This window comes from Opisthocomus hoazin, chromosome 9 (assembly GCF_030867145.1).
Source record: "Opisthocomus hoazin isolate bOpiHoa1 chromosome 9, bOpiHoa1.hap1, whole genome shotgun sequence".
Lineage (NCBI taxonomy): Eukaryota > Metazoa > Chordata > Aves > Opisthocomiformes > Opisthocomidae > Opisthocomus > Opisthocomus hoazin.
The window spans coordinates 41,481,082-41,500,944 of NC_134422.1; the positions used below are offsets into that span (position 1 = coordinate 41,481,082).

General features: G+C 42.8%; 1 protein-coding gene across 5 annotated transcripts in view; it reads left to right on the forward strand.

Annotated features, from left to right (window-relative positions):
- The window catches only part of MYO1B (myosin IB), a 123,616-nt gene that overhangs the window by 53,020 nt on the left and 50,733 nt on the right, over positions 1 to 19,863 (forward strand). For all 5 annotated transcript variants that reach the window (XM_075430050.1, XM_075430045.1, XM_075430049.1 and 2 more), the window contains exons 4-7: positions 4,139 to 4,233; positions 7,284 to 7,388; positions 10,296 to 10,342; positions 12,957 to 13,020. In XM_075430050.1, coding sequence (XP_075286165.1) covers positions 4,139 to 4,233; positions 7,284 to 7,388; positions 10,296 to 10,342; positions 12,957 to 13,020 — 311 coding nt within the window. The remainder of the gene's footprint in view (positions 1 to 4,138; positions 4,234 to 7,283; positions 7,389 to 10,295; positions 10,343 to 12,956; positions 13,021 to 19,863) is intronic.

The window sequence follows — 19,863 nt, forward strand, 5'->3', positions numbered from 1 at the left end:
CGGCGTTTTGGCAGAGCGCAGAGGTGCCGCTGTGCTGCTGAAAATTGCTCGAGCCCTTTGGAAGATCCCCCTTGGAGGCCTGTTTGCCGTTTCCCTTTGTCAGAATTTTGGGGTTAGGACTTTGTGACAGATCTGGCCATCTGGAGCTGTGCGGCTGGCAAAGCTGTGCGATAAAAAAGCAGAGCCTTCTTACTGAGCTAGGTGTGGGTGGCATTTCGATTTCAAATTGCTTCTATACTTAAGCTGTCGCTAAAAGAGAACTCCAGTAAATATTCCTGTGTTTGTTGTGGTAGGAGAATGTCATCGTCTTTCATGAAATCCTAAAAATGAAAGGAGAGCTTATTATAAGGTATGGTAAATGACACTGCTGACACACTCACCAGCTAATTCAAAACACATGGTTTGTAACTGCTCTTTAAACTGCAAACTGTTCTAAAATTTTACTCAGGCTCTGTAATTGTGAGGTGGCTCTCAGAGTGGTATGAGGCTTAAACCTATAGTTGCACATGTTGACTTTACAGAGCCATCTTCAAAGGAAAAGAATAGAAGGATTCTTTTTGGTCTATGGATTGATAAAATGTGTTAAACTAAAATGACCTTAAATGAAATTATTTTATATGTTTGTAACAAATAGGGAATACCATGAAAACATATTTTTGGATCAAATAGAGTTTGAAACAAAAGACTCAAGGTTTGTGGGAGTTTTTTTGTTATTATTGCAAAGACAGAAGGCGATAACAGATAGGAAGGACTGAGAGGTGTAACGGTGCGCCGTGAGAGTCGACATGACAAATGAATAGATCTGTCTGTTCCTTTGAGATAAAGGTCTTGGTCCAGGCTCTGACATACATGTGTCTAATGCTGTTTGTGCAGTGCCAGAAAGGCAGAGAAATCGTAGGTATTTAAACACACTCTCGGTTAGGCCTCCTCCAGCTGAATTGCTGGAGCAGTGGTTGAAACATCAGGGGTGGATTTGAGAACACTTGAAATGCATCTACTTCTTTTTGTGTCTGTAGTAGATAATATTTGATGTATTTGTGAAGTAATTGGCTTTTCTGGATTGTGTAGATGGGAGGAAAAGTTAGTGTATGCCAAGCGTCTCTGACTAGATTGGGTAAAGCCAGAACTGGCTGAAATCCCACTCTCTTCTCCAACTTCAGAGGTCTCGTCGCAGTGTTAGAGGGAGAAGAAAAAGCATGATTTGGTGTTTTTAACTATGCAGTGCAGGCGGAGTTAATAAATACCTCAAGCAGTAAAATACATTTTGACAGAAACTAAAATTCAGGGTATTAGAAAAGATGAATGGTTACTAAGCTGATGAACTGGTAACTCGGTATGTCAACAGAGAGAATGCTGTCTCTGTGCTTGATGCTGACTTCATATTCCGGCGTGAAACTGCTGCCAAGGAAGTTGTTTCAACAGTGCAATACTAGTTGGCGGCTGAGATTGTTTGAAGGACAGCGGGCAGAGAACGAGCCGTGCAGTCTGGAAGCGTGAAAAGCATCTCGGAGTCGTGCCTTCCCCCTGAAAGACGGTTTCCTCAAGCAAAGCCATGGAAAACCACGGCATTAGTGCTAACGCTTTGTCACGTGGCCCATGGATGCTCAGTGCAGTTTTATTTCTTTCCTCTTCATCCTACTGCTTTTTTTTTTCCTAATTCCTTGCTAAAAGGAATGTCATGTGCGCTGCAGTAAGCTTTTCTGAGTGCTGTGCAGTGTACTTTTCATTTTACAGGTAGATCTGCAGCAGCATTCAACAAATATTATTCAGTTCCTAAATATGTCCTGTAAGGGAGTCTGGTAAAGCGTTATTGCTACCGTAGTTTGGATTCTGGACAGTGAAGCAGATGCCAGAAATTGAGTCATGGTCTCTCAGCAGCAGCAGAATTAATTTTGTGTTTTTGGTTTTTTTTTTTTGCTAGTTCTCCAGCGTGTTGGCCGCATCACAGACTGACACTGCTGTAACGCTAAAAACATTACAGCCTGCTACTTTCTCGTAAACACGTTTTCACCTCCGGTTGAACTACCGAGTTCAAATACTTCAGTCACCGTAGCGGTCCGAGGTTTTGAGAGGTCGGTCGTAATTCAGGTTCAGTGGTACGGGCATCAAAAGAACAGCCACGATGGTCAAAGGTCATTAAGTGGATGGCCCAGCCATCTGCGTGGAGAGAAGAACTGGAATTTAGTGCCTCAGACAATGTAAGCTGGCGAGAGAAGCGGTGAGAGAGCTGGAGCCTTGGGTTGGTCCTGCAACCGGCCAGGCAGATGGGCTGCGGGAGAGAGGAGGACAGGAGAGGGACACATCAATGACACGAGCATCGCTGGCAGGAACTAGAGAGGGAGGGGAACGTGTGATTATTTGGGAGCAAAGGAGCCGTAAGGTAATTAATGTACCTGCTTTGTAACCTTTTCAGAATACCACTCCCGTGGTGTGCTGGTCTCTGGCAGGGTGGCTGAGCTGATAACGTGATGCAACCAGAAAACCAAAAAAACCCAAAACCCGAATAAGCAAATATGAGACGAGTCTGATACTGATGAGGGATAAGGAGGTATAAATGGCGTTGCACGTGTGTGTGATGATAAATTGGGGACAATACGACGTGCTCGCTATACACATTGTGGGGAAGAGAAGCCAGGAAGAGCTGCCTGAGCTAAGGGACAGCAGCAGCAACAAGTATGAACTATTTTGAGTAGGTGTAGGTTGAATATTTGAAGCTTTCAAGCTGTGGCAAGAGGAGCCCCTAGAAAAGGCTCTGTGTGGCTCTCACTACTCGCGTTGTGTTGTCCGCGCTACCCCTAACTGGTGCCATGGCAAAGAGCTTGCTTGTGTGGAAAGGGGCTGTGGTTGCCTGTGGAAGCACTACATGGCTACGTCATTCAGAACACATACTTGGTCTGTTTGTAGTTATCAGCTGAATGCAAAGCTCCGGGACGGTCAGAGAAGAAAGAATCGAGTTTCTAAAAGGTGCATTGAACCTGCAGCGATTATACATTTTACGTTGACCGGAGAGTTTGTTTCCATTTTTCATACAGGTTTTTTTACCATAAATAATAAACAATATCCACTTTTAAGTACATACAAACATTAAATATTTTACTAGGGGCAGTAATCTGACAAAGCTCTTGGTATGTTGAATTTTGTGTAAATTTGGTCTGTTTATTTTGTGTAAAAATATGTCATGGTTGGCTGCCAGATTTTTTTCTTTCAGTTGTGCAACACAAGTGTGCCGCCTTGTTTGGATTTTGCTTTTATGGCCTTTTTTAGATACTACTTGCTTTAAGTTTTTGCAAGGGGTTCTAATGCTCAGTTTCCAGAGTCCTTTATTCCATGAACTGCAAAAAGCAGCTGAAACAGAATCAAGATTACTCTGTCTCAAAATTACCGCGAAAGAAAACTAAATAGAAGTAACCAAGTAGTAGTTCTCCAAAATACATGGTGCTACGTGGCAACAAAGCACATCTGGGAAATTCGGATTGCAGCCCAGTAGTTTCAGGGTCGTGATGTTCTGAGCTCCGTGGAAAGGCGTTTTTGGTACAGGAAAGCTGTTGGTTCTTACTATGTTCTTTAATTTCACTACACGACATCATCCTTACTGAGTTAAGAGCACGCTTACTGGGAAACACTTCTGTGTATTTATGCAGAAGTCCAGCAATACCCAAATGCTTAAAATGTTCAATATTTTAAAAGGGTCTGAGATGTCTTCATACTTTTCAGCGTAGAAATCGCAGCTTATGGTGGTGTTAGCGCTCAGGGATTCTCCCCTTCCCTTTTTCTTAAAGGTCCTCAGGCAGAACACGTTCTGCTGATGCATTGACGTTTTGTTCCATGAAGAAAGCTACTGAATTTCCTTGAAATTTTGTGAATTTGTTTTGAGCTTGCTACCTTTAGAAAAACAGAGATCGTGTTTGCTTGTTGCTGGAAAAAGCCTAAATAAGCCACTGAGAAAAAGTATCCATTTTGCTGCTGTGGGTCTTTATATTCTGAGAAGTGGATGCTTCACCACTTACAGAATGCTAGCACGTGGGGTTTTGGTGGTGGTGGTGTGTGGGGTTCCCCCCCCCAGATGTGAAGGACAGATTGTCGTTATGGTTGGTATTTGTTTCATCTAATTCTCAGCTGGCTCTCTCTCACTTCGCAGCTTTGCTCTGTCGGATGAAGCATACAGATCCTTAAGGGACCAGGACAAAGACCAGTGCATCCTCATAACGGGAGAGAGCGGAGCTGGGAAGACAGGTAAGAAGCAGTTTTGGTCGGATTCAAAAGCACTCAAGAGTTATTCCGAGCCTTGCGAAGTGATGCCAGAGTCTGTAAGGGCTGAGAGATGTTGGGATCTCTTTGTGTCTGGCAGCTGCAGAAAATAAATGCTGTCCTGCCTGCTGTTGTAGGTATGACCTTATATAAACTAATGTTTTTTTCACATTAATACAGCATCCTCATCAGCGTGCAAAGTCATGCTGAAGGAATGCTGCTTTGTGATAGAGCGTTGCGAGGGCCAGAAAACTTTTAGGCTCTCCCTGGGGGGAAACACGAAGATGGAGAAAACCGAAAGCCCTTGGTCTGCTAGACTTCTTTCTTACTTTTGCATATCTGTGAATAAATACATGCGTTTAAACTGGATTATACTATTTACCCAGCGAAAATAAAGAATAGTAGCTGGAAGTTTCATCAGTCGTCTTCACGCTGTGCTCAGCTGCAATTCTAAGACTGGCTTGTGTACCAGAACGCTGTGTTTGTCAGGCAAAGCCGAAATTGCCATGAAAATGACTGCTAATTTTTAAACCGGAGTGGTAGAAATCACGGGAGGATTGCATAATTGCAGAACACTTTAGGTACACCTTAAAAAAGGAAAGAAGCCAGTTATTTTCTGAAATAGCAATTTAAAACGGAGGTGACTTGCAAAAGAAACAGCGGGTAGGAACACATACGTCTGCTTCCATATAATTTAAGAGATTTTTTTCCTTTGAACCTGAGAAAAATGGGGAGCTTTGTGTGCTTATACTGAGCCAGACTTGGAGTGGGTAACAAGAAGTTGCTTTCCAAGCCTTTTGTGAAAATGGGAAGCGTAGGCTTCATCTTTGTTTTGCTTTATCTGATTAGTGGCATCCAATTGAGAGGTCGTGAAATCTTGTAGTATAATCCTTTTTTTTCAGTTCAATAACGTGGAAACACGTGTGTGTTCGGTAGAAGTGTGTATTAAAATTACCAAGTTCAGATCAATATGATGGTTAGAGATTTTGTCTAGGAGTTCAGACTTTAGAAAGGAGTTCTGGTGTTGTTTAATGTCTGGATTTCCTCAGGAGCTGTGACTTACCAAGCACCTCGTACAACTGAGGTCTGCCTTTTATTCGTTTGTTTATCAGGAGAAAGGTGTAGCACTGGCTGAGTCTCCCAATTTCTCTATTTGTAGAGAGTATTCTGGCAGATTCTGATTTGTTATCGAGATTTTGATGGTTCTGTAATTTTCATAGCCATATGGGACAAAACATGAATGCCTCCTTCATAAATGGAAGTGCAGAAGAATACAGGGTTTGAGATTCAGGCCGCTGATCGCCTCGGAATCTGTGCTATTCTCTGACATTTGCTGTCGCTGCTGTCGCTGAAATGGGGCTGTGAGCTGAGAAGTCAGGTTTTCATTGCAAAACAGATAAAGGGGATGGGGGGGAAGTTCCTGGAGCTGAGGAAATCAACTTGTTAGTACATATCCCGCTTAACTCTGGTTTAGATTTTTGGTAGCCAGAATTTTTGGCGTGTTTGGGCTGGAAGAATTGAAACGGAACTGTCGTCAGCTGGGTTTTTTTTATTTGCTGCCAATTTTGTTCTTGTTTCACTGCATGTTTATATTGCTAATCAATAGTAACATTGTGCAAGAAAACATGGTACATTACCAGAATGGGTGGTGTATTTAAATGTTTTTAGATGTTAAGGTGATTATTCCCTTCCTAGTGTCTTGATTGGACCAAACAAAAGTTCCTAATAAAAGAAAGGGCCTTTATTTTCTTCCAGTGATATTCAAAGCCTATCATGAAGTCATTGTGTGTTGTCTTAATGCATATTATTTTATAATAGCTTATTTGCTGCTTCAGTGCTCTCTTCTCTCGGTGATTGAGTAGCTCTGCTTAAAGGTGTTGGCCATTTTGGGAAGTATTTAAAATCAAATAATTTGGTAATTCCAAGCTCTGAAGGGGATGGTTTCTTAAAAATGAGAGCTGGGTTCGAGGCACGGTTAAGGGAGGTGGGAGGCCAGATGGACACACTGATCGTTCTTGCTCCTTGCTGGCTTCCTGTGTTGCGGGCTTGCTCAGTTCCCTCTACGATATAGGGTAGTAATTTAATACTAGCAGATAAATGTGATTAAATAGGAAAGAATCAAAATCCAAGGGCGAACTTCTTGTTTGTCAGTTCTTCCCTGAAATTTGTAGCAGATCTCTGAAGAACATGTAATGGTTTTTTTATGAGCGCTGTCTTGAGTTGGTAGGGATTCCAGCTGTTGGTAATTACATTGTATATCAGCTGATATTGCCTCAAATTTCACTGTCTTGCATCATACTAAACATCACAGACTCTGTAAACAGAATCTTTTCTGCGCTGCTCTTTGTCCTGACCAGCAAAAAATTACAAGTTGATTTAATATTTGTTTCTGTATGTATGTGATCGACACCCATACAAACCCAGCTTTGAGACCCCAAAAGTTGTTCCAGACACTGTACCTTCAGATTAGTTTCATTCTTGAAGTGAATGCTTCACTTTCTCTGTTCGTTACAGTTTGTCACAGACTGTATAATATTATGTGATGTTGAACTGCAGTTACTCATTCACTTGTAGTTTAGAGTTGTAATAGCGTTGTGTGTTTACACGTGTGTTCCTGTGTGTCTGCTGATACAAACTGAATTTTGCATCTTGAAACTGTCTGAGCCCATTTTTTCAGGCTACATTAAAGCATTTCCAGTGCGTCAGCTAGGGATAATGCTCTTTTCTTACAGAATGCCTCTTCCTGAGGCCAAATGAAAAAGCAGCAAGTAATGGGCCGTACCCACTGGTGGTGGCTTCTGCAGCTTGGGAAGGACCTAGGTATTTACGTCAACAGGGCTGCTGATGTCGTGGCATGGGTCCCATAGCAGGATCTGCTCCTTCCTCAGCTCCAGGTGCTACAAAGATGTAGAAGAAAAGTGGAACGAAATGTGCTTGTCTGTCATGGTGAAAATGTGACGGAGATCAAGTCTGCAAATCATTTGATGGGCTGTTTGCCAGACTTACCACTGTTTTATTTTGCTCTCCCCCCACAGAGGCAAGCAAACTTGTCATGTCATATGTAGCTGCTGTGTGTGGAAAAGGGGCAGAGGTTAATCAAGTGAAAGAACAACTTTTGCAGTCAAATCCAGTTCTTGAAGGTAAGAATCTCACAAAGCACGTACGAGCGTATTACCTCTGTGCATCAGTGTTCCTGCTGAGCTGGCTTGGCAAACTGTATCTGTTGCTGTTTCATTGCTATTTGGTGTCTGGAACCATCGGAGATGCATTCTGCGAAGACGGCCGCAAGATTTTATTCCATTGCGGAGAGGTTTTCTTGAGAAGAAGCTCGGTCACGTTTCCCAGCCTCCTCCTGCTGCTCTCTGGGGGCATACCCTTTCTTAACCCTGCCTTGGTGATGCCTGGCTGTATCAAAAGACTCCAGTTCGGTCCCTCTGATTCATTTCCTTCCAAATTATGTTAGTACAGTCTCCGGTAAACAAACAAGCTCTGTAAAGCATTGTTTTTATTTTAGAAAAAAAAAGGGTGAACAAATGGATCTTAGAAAAACCGAAGCCAATCCATACGCCTGCCTGTTGTTCCCTGAGACTCATTGTTCCCTGGGTCTGGTGACTCTCTGTTGGCCCGTCTTCCGGACAACTGCCTTTCCTGCTCTCCCCTGAAAGGCTTTTTTTGTTGATCAGTCATTTTCATTTAAAGACGTCGGCTGCCAGAAACCGGATCTTTATTTTTCCTGGAGATAGTATGTAGGATCCTCAAAGCCTGCAGTTTTGTCCCGTTGTCTAACAATTGCCTGCTGAGGTTCCTCGGTTAGCGGTGACCGATTTAGGTCTGTTGTGCTGATCGCTGGCTCAGTCCTTCCCGCAGCTGCCTAAGCTGTTGTGGTGCCGAGACGAATTCCGGTGACTGCTGTACGATACTAATTTTGCATTATGGCCAGATGATATGCAGTGTTTGTAAGACTGTTGAGTGTCAACGTTTTATTTATCGCCTGTCTGTCTATACATGTGTGCGATGATTTGGAGTCTATAGGGAGCAAGCACTCTGCAAGTGAGAACAGGGGGGAAATTAGAAAAAAGGAAGGGGGTGCAAAAGTAGGCTGAGAGCAGTGGCAAACTGAGGGGGTAAAATGTGGCCATTGACTGTACACAAAACAAAAATTGTAAGCAAAGGCTTGTGAAGAAAGGATGAAATATTTAAGAATAATGGAAATGCTGGGTAAGCCTTTCTTGGACGATCAGTTATGTCCCATTCAAAGCTGGGTGGGGGGACCGCAAGCTGCCGTTGGTTTGGATTCACAGAGAAGAGCTGTGTCGCTTTTATCGCTGCTCGGGAAGGCAGATTTCAGATGGACGCAGGAATAGCATGGGAAGTACGGAGGTTTTTCTTGCCAAAGCTAGGTTGTTCCTCGGGGACTGCCAAATGCGTTGGATTTCTTCTTGGTTTGTGAATCTGTATTTTAATGCAAGAGGAACAGACCAAGCTTACGGAAGAGTGCGTTGTCATTTCAAGGTACTCGTTGTTCTGCTTGGTGCGGTGGTAACTGCCCGTTTAGCTTATGGGAGGTAGAACACAGGGGTATCCCACGAGGCCGCTGAGCAAGCCTGGCTGCTTATGCACGTTTTAGACAGAAATTAAGCGTTTGTGGTTAGATTTATTTTTCTTTGGTTATGTAGCTCTGTTTCAGTCGAGCTGCAGTGCAAGAAAATGACATAAATGTTACATAGGCATAATTTATCTTATGGGATTTTTTTTTTTTTTAACTACAGTTGCTACTGTAAATTAACTTTTGGAAACAATGAACTTAAGGGAAAATGAGGAATGTGTCTCGTGCTTTATAATGGAACGTTTGTGCTGGATTCTGTGCAGTTATAAATGACTCTACTGTTCAGCACTGTGTTGAAGAAAATGCAGCTCAGAGATTTGGTTGTTGACAAGATGATTTATTGCAGGGCCCAAAGATTTTTAAAACAATTCTTTCACTTATCCTTGGCCTTCAGGAGCAACAAACTTTTCCTTTTGGCCTCAGTTCTTTGATCAAGAAGGAGTCTACTCATGCAAGTTTGTTGAAGCCAAAAAACATGTATTTATTTCTGCCCAAAAAACATTGGCTTGACTTGATCTTTGAACATATATATGCTATATAAATAAGCCCTGGGACAAGGAAAGTTTCCTGCTGGCATAGGAGTGCTAGACTTAATAAGGTAGGGGACACTCCTCTTTGAGTCGACGTACTTTGACAGTGCATGATGTTTAGAGCTTGAATCGTCCTCCAGTCCGAGTTCTGGTCCTGGCTGTCTTCTGAGCCGGTGGCCACCTGTGCGGATGTCGCCCCGGGAAGTCCTTTCTTGGGGAGTTTTCATTGTCAGAAAACTTGAGCTAAAGAAATTAAAACCAAGCTACTCAAAAAGCTAGTTTAGGTCAAGCTGAGGAGAGTGTGTTAGACTTTCATGTTAAACCGGACGTGTTTCAACTGATTGTAATATTGAGTTTAAGCTAGTGTTAATGTGTTGGAATAGCGTAAAAAAATCAGTTTCAAAGCATTGATTAAACTCTCCCATGCAGACAATTTTTAAGTGTCATTCTGTAATTTCCTCAGTTCTGGCCTCCATCTTTTACTATCTTCAGTTCTGGGAACTAAGATTCATTTTTTCCTCTGAATTGAAGAGAAAGAAGTGTTTCCTCTATTTAAAGTTACTTGGGTAATAAAATTTTAAACTTTATGATTCAAACCCTAAGAATGTGCTCAATCCAGGTGCAGTTTTGCCTTGGAACCGTTTCCCCTCATAGATATTTCTTTCACGTTTTTAAACAAGGGAAGTGTTGAGACAAAACTTCTTTGGATTTCTGTAGGTGTCTTCTCACTTGTGATCCTGTCTGTGATGCTCCGTCTGTCCCCAGTGACGGTGCCCATACAACGAACAGGGTATTATTTCTCGGCAGTCCATGGTTCCTTTAAGTATATAAAGTGTCATAGATATTTTAGCATTTAAATAATTTTTTTACTGATAGATTTGGTTGTTGTATTTGTTTCTCTCTTTCTCCAGCTTTTGGAAACGCCAAAACCGTGAGGAATGACAACTCCTCTAGATTTGTAAGTATTTTCTTGAAGGCTGAATTTGAATCCATTTTAGGGGAGTGTGTTACGTTGTTGGCTATTTCTGTTCTTACCTTCTGTCAGCCATCAAGGCACCTCCAAGGAGGGAATGAATAATTTGGAGAGAGCGCTTTCTCGTACCTGTGTGAGGACCGTGGTGTTTGGAGAAGACAGACCCCTTCAGCAGCAATCACTGGTTCATCTTGTACCACTGAGCTTGTTCTCCTTCCCCAGTGTGTTAGTAGTGCAGGAGTCGCAGTCACCCCTCTCTTTAAAAGATGTTGCACCTCCTTGTCAGAAGTCTTGTTGGTTTCTGGTGTGGGTGTAGAGTTCTACCAAGAATCAAAGTAGAGGCTAAAAAAAAAGAAAGAAAAAAAAAATTAGGATGTGACAGTCTGTGACCGGATGAGAACAGAAGTACAGCGCAGCTGGATTCTTGAATTTTCTGGCGCTGGTGGCTTTAATGTCAGTGACCACGTGCCTTGCAACCTGTCTGCTTAGCGAGTCGATCTTTCTGCGTGATCGCGTTTGCCATCCATATCTATACATTTTTTGTTAAAATTGCTACTTCAGGTTCTCATTTTCTTTCTGGGATGTTTCAAACTGCGTACACAAATTTGGTTTTAGTATAAACCTTTGTAAGGTTACTTTTTTGCTTATATTCTTTATAATCAACTGGTTGAATCCAGGCTTTTTCAGCATGAAACTGAATGTGAAATTATAGGAATTGCCAACTGCCCCCCCGCAAAAAAAAAGTTTGAGCTAGAGTGGGAGGTTCAGAAGTGTGAGTGCTCATCATAGTTTCTCCTGCTAAAATCTGAAGACTGAGTGCAGCTTGGTAATTTTCTCACTCGTGTGCAGAAGAGCAATATCGCGAGATGTGTGAAGTAGACAACAGAACACAAATTAATACCCTGAGAAAATGGTGCGTTACGAGTAAAAGCAAATGGAGGAAAGCCTGGGATATTGTGACACTACTGGAGAGTGGCTTTCTTCCCGTGTGGGAGACTTCTCTCCCCGTCCCTTCTGATTCTCGAGGGTTGATGATATTGCTCCCCATGGCTATGAATGCTCCTTCTGCGGCTGTCATTGCCCCTGCTTCAGAACAGAGCAAAGGGCTTTCATCAGTAGGTCAGGGGCCAAGATTTGAGGCATTGTAGAGAATTTTTTTGATAGAAAGGGTAGGAAAAAAGCAACTATCTGAGATGACGTACTACAGAAAGGAGGAGGAGGCGGCAAAGAGGAGAGGAGGTGCCGTTTGCAAACAGAAGTCTTTCCAGGACAAAGTGCAACCAACTGCTGTTTTGCCTTTCAAGTCTTTGCTTATAAACACAAAGCTAAAAATACTTTTGGAAACATCCAGCTGGCCCAATCCTTGGGAAATTAAAATTTAATTATCTGGTTTAATGCTTTATCTCAGAAATTTGAATCAGCTCAGAATGAACTTCAAACAAGAAACTACAAGTACTGTCCTGCCTAGCCTGCCTCAGCTGCCAGCAAGGAGAAGAATCGAGTTGAATAGCCAAGCCAATCTTGACAAAATACCCAGTAAATTAGAAAATATCTTTGAGAGAGCCAATGTAATGTGCTTGGGTTTTATGTCCTGTAATTAAAATCAAGAGAGAAAGAAAAAAAGAAAACTCTTCCTAAATGCAATGAAGAAGGAGGCGTCAGCGCCAGGCTTCTCTCTTCAGTCGGTTGGTTTTGTCCCCTGTTAAGTCAGCACCAGAGGGTGGGGAGATCGTTTCTGTGAGTGGCTGGTGGAATCTGGTTGAATTACTACCAGCACTCTTTATCTTTCTGAACTTCCTTGCCAACGTGAGCTGTGCTGCTCTTGCCTTTTCTACGCAGTATGGGTCTCTCCATCTTGTCCCTGTTAAACGTAGCGGTTGCGCCATTAAACACTTGTCATATAAATTAAAATGATGCCAAGAGTGGAGCATCTGTGGAAAAGTCAAGCAGAAGTCATGGAAACGCACTGCGCCGGTAGAGCTAAAAATGAAATCACAGTGACAGTCTGTTAATTGTTGCCTCTGGTCTTCTGAGTTACGAGGGAAAGAGTTTGGTGGGGAAAATCCATCGCTTTTACAAGGCAGGTACGCGCTTAGGGCCAGACAGCTCACAATTATGAACAGGAATGGTGGCCAACCAGTCCGTCAGGCCAAGCTGAGCGGCCATCCTTCAGGTGCCTTTATCAAGCTCTGGGAAGGTCTGACACTGAGGAGAGGAGTCTGCATGGAAGATGGCTTCTTCCTGCGTTGTTCTGTTTAAAAGTATGGGAACAGCTACGTGGCCACAAGTGGTGGTTGGTGTTCTGGGGAAAGTTTGTATGATGTGTTTTTTCTTCATATACCTTAGAAACTGAGCAAATTTACTGCGTTGCATTACAAACCTGATTAAAAGTTTTCTTAGGAAAATCTCTGGGTGTGATAATGCAATTGTCTTGGAAGCTTTGAACCGTGTTCTGTTTTTCAGAATTCAACAGCGTGTACGGGAGATTGCCAGTTTGCTCTTTTAGCCTGTAAAGATGACCACCTAACTTCTTAAAAACATGTCTTGAGCAGTTTTTCTTAAACAGAACTTACAGTCTTAAAATATGTTGCTTTCACAGGGAAAATACATGGATATTGAGTTTGATTTCAAGGGGGACCCCCTCGGAGGAGTTATAAGCAACTGTGAGTATTGCTCTTGGTAGCAGCGTATTAACAGCTTAAAATGTTTTATTCAAAAAGGAAGATGGTTAAATTATTGAGAAGAGGAGCTGCATTTGTCTAACCAAATCTCTCTCCATTATGTGATAAATTCTGCTTTTTAATTTTATGGCTGTTTTGATGCTGAACAGCGTACTTCAGAGTACGTGAAAACAGACTTGAAGAAGACAGCATGAATAACGAATGTACTGTAGTGTTTGAAAGGCACTGAGCAGTGCGCGGGGGTTTGTGGATCGTCTCCGACGCTGGTAGCAGATGGGTAAGGGTATCTGAGGCTCTTTTTATACTGGGATCTCTGGGATCAGTGGTGTTACTTAATTTGATGGGCTGTGTATGTGTGGTAGATGTCTGAGATACGCTGTTTCGTAATTCGTAAGTGATACCAAGCATGCTGGAGAACACGGCAAGGTGGGTATGTTTGTCTGGAATGGAAGTGTTCGGTACTAATTCTAACACGCCTCAGTGTAGGAGAAGGCTTATCGTGAGAGCAGCTGAACGGCTGTTGAGTTTAGGGAGGGAGAGGTGGCCTCGGAGGTTGTTACTTGATGTGAGGATGCTGCTGTGAAATCTGTAGCAATTTCGATATTTTAACCAGCTCTCCGTTGGGAAGAAAGAGGCTGGGAACCCGAATGCCAGCCCAGGATGCTTTGCCTTGCTTTCCTTGCGAGAGTTTAAATGTAGCTTTTAAAAGAAATTGCTCTTCTGTGCTATATAAAGTATGTTTGTTTTTCTTATTTTTAAAAAGGGATGGAGGAGGGCAGTGAGTGACTGCACTAGGTGTCACTGACCTAGCCTTGACCTCCCTTCCCCCTCAGCCAAATCCAGCGCTGTTTCTAAAGACTGACTTTTGACTCCATTGGCATTTTACTGGTTGTGGAATAATGAGAATCACCCAAGGTGAACTGAACTCTCCGTATATAACAGAAACATTTTCAAACATTGCGAAGAATTTCACGCATAAATATAGGGTTTGGTGTTTTTTCACAGGGCAAGCTTTTTTTCTGGAGCAGGTCGCCTCTTGGATCTGTGCCTGAAAGAGCACGGTTTTTTGTGACAGAGTACATCTTGGAACTCAAAGCAGTCACTGTTTAAGTGTTTATGGCTATCTATTAACTTTGACATTTGGCAGTAAATGAAATTAGAGGCCAAACATACTCAGTGCATTCATCAATAATTAAATGTGAACAAAAAGGTTCCAGCGGGCTAGCTGTGTTGTTTGTTTCTTTTATTTCAGTTTCAAAATATATATATCAAAATGAACTTTCCTATGTAGAGTGGACGTTCAACAGTTTGTCTTTGAAAGTACTGTGCTGAGTCATCTAATTAAAATATTGTCATATCAAAAAGGCAATCCAAATAGTTACTCTATTGTTTATCTGCCTTATAACTCTTTTCATGTTGTAATTATAACATTACATGTAATTATAATGACGTGATGACATATGCAATCAAGCGCAGACATATTTTTAGATCTTCCTATAAGATGCCTACTTTAGGCCTTGTCCCTGTCTTCTCACATTTAATAAATATCTAAGAGCGAGAAGATGAATTTTAATTTTAAAATGACCTTACATGTAAGCCCTGTTGGGGAGAAGATGTTAATTGTTGAAGTATGAAACACCCTGTGCTTGACAGGGTATATCACAGGGAAATACTGAGTTCCTGTACCTGTGTGTTAATATATCTCATCATTGATTTAACGTTTGCAAAATTTGATAGTCCGTCCATCTCTCTTTAAAAGAGAGTTTGAATTCTGTACAGCTGTAAAGCATGTTTGTTGTCCTGCCTTAGACCTTTTCCACACGTCTGCAGCATTGCCTTGCGACAGACATGTTTCTGTTGTGAGGTCTCACCATTCTGGAGATACCGGGGGCTTAAATTCTTTTACATCGCTTAGAATTTATGCTGGGTTTAGTCAAATTTAGGATTTGTCTCCTTAATTCATCAGGTAGGAAGTCCAGTAGTGCTAAAATTTCCTATCCTTAAGATGGAAAGTATGATTAATTTGTTCATAAATATTCTTCGCTTTCTGACCGTCCGTTGGTTCGGTGTTCACATGATGTGAAGGTGATCTCTTAATATTTTGATTAAACTTTGAATAGTTGCATCTGATGAGCTCGATTTCCAAACATCAATGAAGTTAGCGGGCTTTCTGGGTCGCAGCCTGCGTCACCAAGCCGTTCGTCATACTGTGAGTGGCTGGAAGCAGACGCGGCGAACATCTAGTTCATTTTGGTGGCAAGAAGGGTGATGAAGATAAACTACTAATTTTATCAGACTGGTAAAGGTAAACAGAGACCTGTTAGGCTAAAAGGTCTTGTTTGAAATGGTCTGGTCTGGCCTGCTCTGAAATGCCGTGAAGCTCTGTGAAAGGCTGGTGGATCTGCCCACGACCCTTTGTGTAGCGGCTGATGCTGTTGTCACCATCCCTTGGGCCATTCTCCTGGTGCCCTTCAACGAGGTCTTACTTCTTAGTGGCAGGGCTTCACCTACAAGCGAACCTTTCACGGGATGGAGCTAGAGGGTAAAATTATCGGGGCAGTGCATGCTGCACGTCCCTGCTGTCCGCTTTGCAGGGAATGGAAACGTCCCCTGGCTTCAGCGGGAGCTGATAGATCTGAGAAGTTTAATATGCCATAAGTGGAAGGGCATATCTTTGGAGAGAAATTAGAATGGGAAAAGTAAAATGGAAGGGGTTGTTGTGGAAGAGGTTTGTAACGTCTATTAAGTCAGGACTGGTACGCTCCCAAACTGCAAATAATTTTACGTTTGAACAGCGTAAAACACATCTAGACTCATTGCATGGCCGCTCAGGGCTTCTGAGTGCCCTGACTTGTAAGGCATTTGACACATTGCTGTGTCGTGGTGTACAGTCCTAAAAAGAAACCGAGAGCGGAAAATTTGAGATGAAAGTGATTTATGCAATTTGAAGTACAGTGCTGCAGTCAGGAGTGTTTTTCCCCTTGGACTACAGAACGAAAGTGATTTTGGGTAGCATGCGTTGTACTGGTTTGATCCTATGTTGGCAGGAGCTGAGGCAGGGGGGTGAAGAGTGGAGTAAGCTGAGGTGTGTGGGAAGTAAATGGGTTTATTTTCGAAGTAATAAGTGCTAATTGCAGTAGCTTGTGCAGCTCTCAAATACGCGACTGTCCGCAGAGGCTGTGTCTGTTTTGTACTGCAGGCGGTGTTTGTGGGCGTGCTTGGGTCGTTAGTTTTGTGACTGGTTTTGTTACACTTCGTTTTATAGTTGGAAGAGTTTTGCATGGTACAGTCCAAAATGTTTCCCACTTGCAGTTGTTTAGACCTTTTGAGAAGCAGGGATCTGGTGTTATCATTCCCAGAATATTTATAAGTCTTAAATATTCCCCTTTCATCTGGGAGTTCCTGCTGAAAGATACCTGGGTTGAGGTGATCTCTCCTGATCCGCCTGAGCCCTCCAGTGATTTAATGATTAACTGGAAGGTAACGGCAGTGCGGGTGAAGCACAGTACACGTAATGCCTGCTGCTGGAAAGCCATTTTTAAGCAGCACAGTGTGCTTAAAGTCCAAGTAACAAGTGATTAAGAAAGGGCCCCGTTTTGCCATTTTTCCAACAACAACGTGAAAGAAACCCGTCATGTGGAGCGGGTCCAGAGGAGAGTCACGAATATGATCCGAGGGCTGGAGCATCTCTGCTATGAGGACAGGCTGAGGGAGTTGGGGCTGTTCAGCCTGGAGAAGAGAAGGCTCCGGGGTGACCTTAGAGCAGCTGCCAGTGCCTGAAGGGGCTACAGGAAGGATGGAGAGGGGCTTTTCACAAGGGGTTGTAGTGACAGGACAAGGGGGAATGGCTCTAAACTAAAAGAGGGCAGATTTAGGTGAGATATTAGGAAGAAATTCTTCCCCATGAGGGTGGTGAAACACTGGCCCAGGCTGCCCAGAGAAGCTGTGGCTGCCCCCTCCCTGGCAGGGCTCAAGGCCAGGTTGGATGGAGCTCTGAGCACCCTGGGCTGGTGGAAGATGTCCCTGCTCATGGCAGGGGGGTTGGAACCAGATGATCTTGAAGGTCCCTTCCAACCCAACCCATTCTATGATTCTATGTTTATCGAAAGCAACAACTCTTTTAAGTCAGCGAACTGACAGTGATTACAACTTGTTCTTCCTTGCAACTGATTTTTTAAGTTTAAAAGACAGAAGTAATTACCCACTTACTGAGAAAGCAGCAGCTTGGGCTGTGGATTTTAGTTACGCGATTGCTGTTAGCAATCTCCTTTGCTCAGGGAAATACGACGCAAATTTTACAACTAGACGTTTTGGAAGGAGAGACTCATTTTTGTTGATGTTTTTAATCTTAACTTGTTCCAGCATCTCCCTCGGCATTCCAGTTGGCACAGTTGCCACCTTTTAAGGCAATTGTCTCGCCTAAATTAGGAAGTGTTAAAAGAAAAAACCTAACCAACAACAAACAACCCAAAACATTTTGATTAGCTCAGTTTTAAACATCACTTATCCCTTGAGTAATCAGGATTTAAGACTCCTAAAATTATGCAATTGTTATTTTTCCACAGCACATACTGCCCAGATAGTATATGTTGTTTGATATAATTACGGATCACTTAATTCAAGGGAGCATTGTTCTAAACGTGGTGGGAATAATGTGAAAAAGCTCCTGACAAACCACTGCTGTATTTTCTTTCTAATCAGTGACTTTTTTTGATGACAGCTGAAGAATCAAGGTAGGAAAACAGAAAACATGAATTATCATAATGTGGGTGTGGAGATTAGCTTCCGAGACTACAAAATGTTCTGTAACTTTGGCTGAATAGCTAAAAAGCTCCTTCGTGATGGCTGGCAGAAGAGAATGCGACTAAAACAAACTTTTTCTGGATTATTCAGAAGGTACCATGGTAGCATTGGGGTTTTTTTATATTTACTTATTCCTTTCTTGAATGTTGATTCCATTTCTAGTATATTTAGAGAATCCTAAATTTTTCTGCATCAGTCAAGTTCATGGGTCAAATAACCAAAGCAAAATCATGTAAATTTGTGCATTAGAGTTCACAGGGGTGTTCGGCATCGGTTTCTGTTTTCTTTCCTCTTGAGTTCAGTCGAATTGTTTAGCAGGATGCTGACACGGACCTCTCGCATTTAAACCAGCATTACCTGGGAAGAACAAATAATCTGCAGAACCCGAGGGATGTAGCTGGGTGGAGTCACCTGAATCAGTGGACATTCAAACAATATGATTGAAGAAGTGTTTCCAGTTTGGGCCTGTCCAAAGCAATTTCATTTTTACAGTTGCTTTGGTACCCACAACCTGTGAAATGTTTCGGTTGGAGCAGAAGCATTGTTAGATGACGCAGTAAGAATACCCAATACTTAAATACACCATCTGCAGTTCTGTACGTTCTCTCTAGATAATACTGTATAGTCCCGATGCAAAGTTTATATGGAATATATAACAAAATGCCATATGTACAGAGTGTGGGGGTTTTGCTTGTGTGTGTTTTCATATGGGTAAGCACCACCTGGGCGCACATGCCGCTGTAAACAGCACTACCAAGTGCAGAAATCTGACGTGCGTCTCGGTGTCTTCTCTTTTGCCTGTTCAGAACACAGAATTTGTAATCACGTGAGAGTTAACGCCAAGGTTACTTGTTGTGCAGTAGCTGCTTTAAGGCGAATGTATTTGGTTGATTTATTAAAATGCTAATTAGGGCAAACAAAGGGAAGAAGTTTTCGTAAGAGTAGGGCAGATGGTCGGGATCTTTTCTACCAGTCTGATTTCAGTCAGGGCATAAAAGAAAAAAAGCAGGGAATGAATTCAGCTTTAGAAAGAATTGGTAACAGCTGCTTTGTTAAGGTAAATACCCGATTTTCTGTCAGAAACTGCTTTCTGGAGCCTGTTTCCTCAGTTGTGAAGGCTGACAGAATATGGACTATTGGGACTTTGGAAAGCTGACTGGTAATTAGTTAACCTCCTTGCTTCTAAAAACATATAAATAAGATAAACTGCAGTGAAAAATCCAAGACAGTTATCCTTCTAACATAACTCATTGGGCATATGCTCAAGAAACTGTTTGTTCAATCTGCTGAAGGCTTGCATGTAATTAGAAGAAGGCTTACGTATAATATTTTGCCAGGATATGTAGCTGAGCTTTTATGACAGCATTTGAGTAAATTTATACATAGAATGTTTTTAAAGCCAAAGAAGCCAAACCGCTTCGCAAACTGCATTGCCTCAACATCCTTTGAAAATACAGCCATTTCCTGAAGCGTGTGTAGCCGCCGCGGGAGCTGAAGTTGTTTATTTCTTTGAGATTAAATTTGGCTGCGATCCGTTCCAGTGCTTCTCCGGAGAACCTTCAGAGCCAGCATGATGCTGAACTCACCTCGCCTTGCTCAGCCCCAAGTATTAACGCTGGGGTGGTGGACCAGCCTCTCCCTTGCAGTTAGGAATTAAAAACTAGAGAGGCTCGGGTATCCGATACTTAGGATAAACCACAGCTCAAGGAGGGGAGCCCCAACCTTGGGTAAAGTGACAGAATCACAGAAGGTTAGGGGTTGGAAGGGACCTCTGTGGGTCACCCAGTCCAACCCTCCTGCTGAAGCAGGGTCACCCAGAGCAGGCTGCACAGCACCGCGTCCAGGCGGGGCTGGAATATCTCCAGAGAAGGAGACTCCACAACCTCCCTGGGCAGCCTGGGCCAGGGCTCCGTCACCCTCAGAGGGAAGAAGTTCTTCCTCATGTTCAGCTGGAGCTTCCTCTGCTTCAGTTTGTGCCCGTTGCCCCTTGTCCTGTCACTGGGCACCACTGAAAAGAGTCTG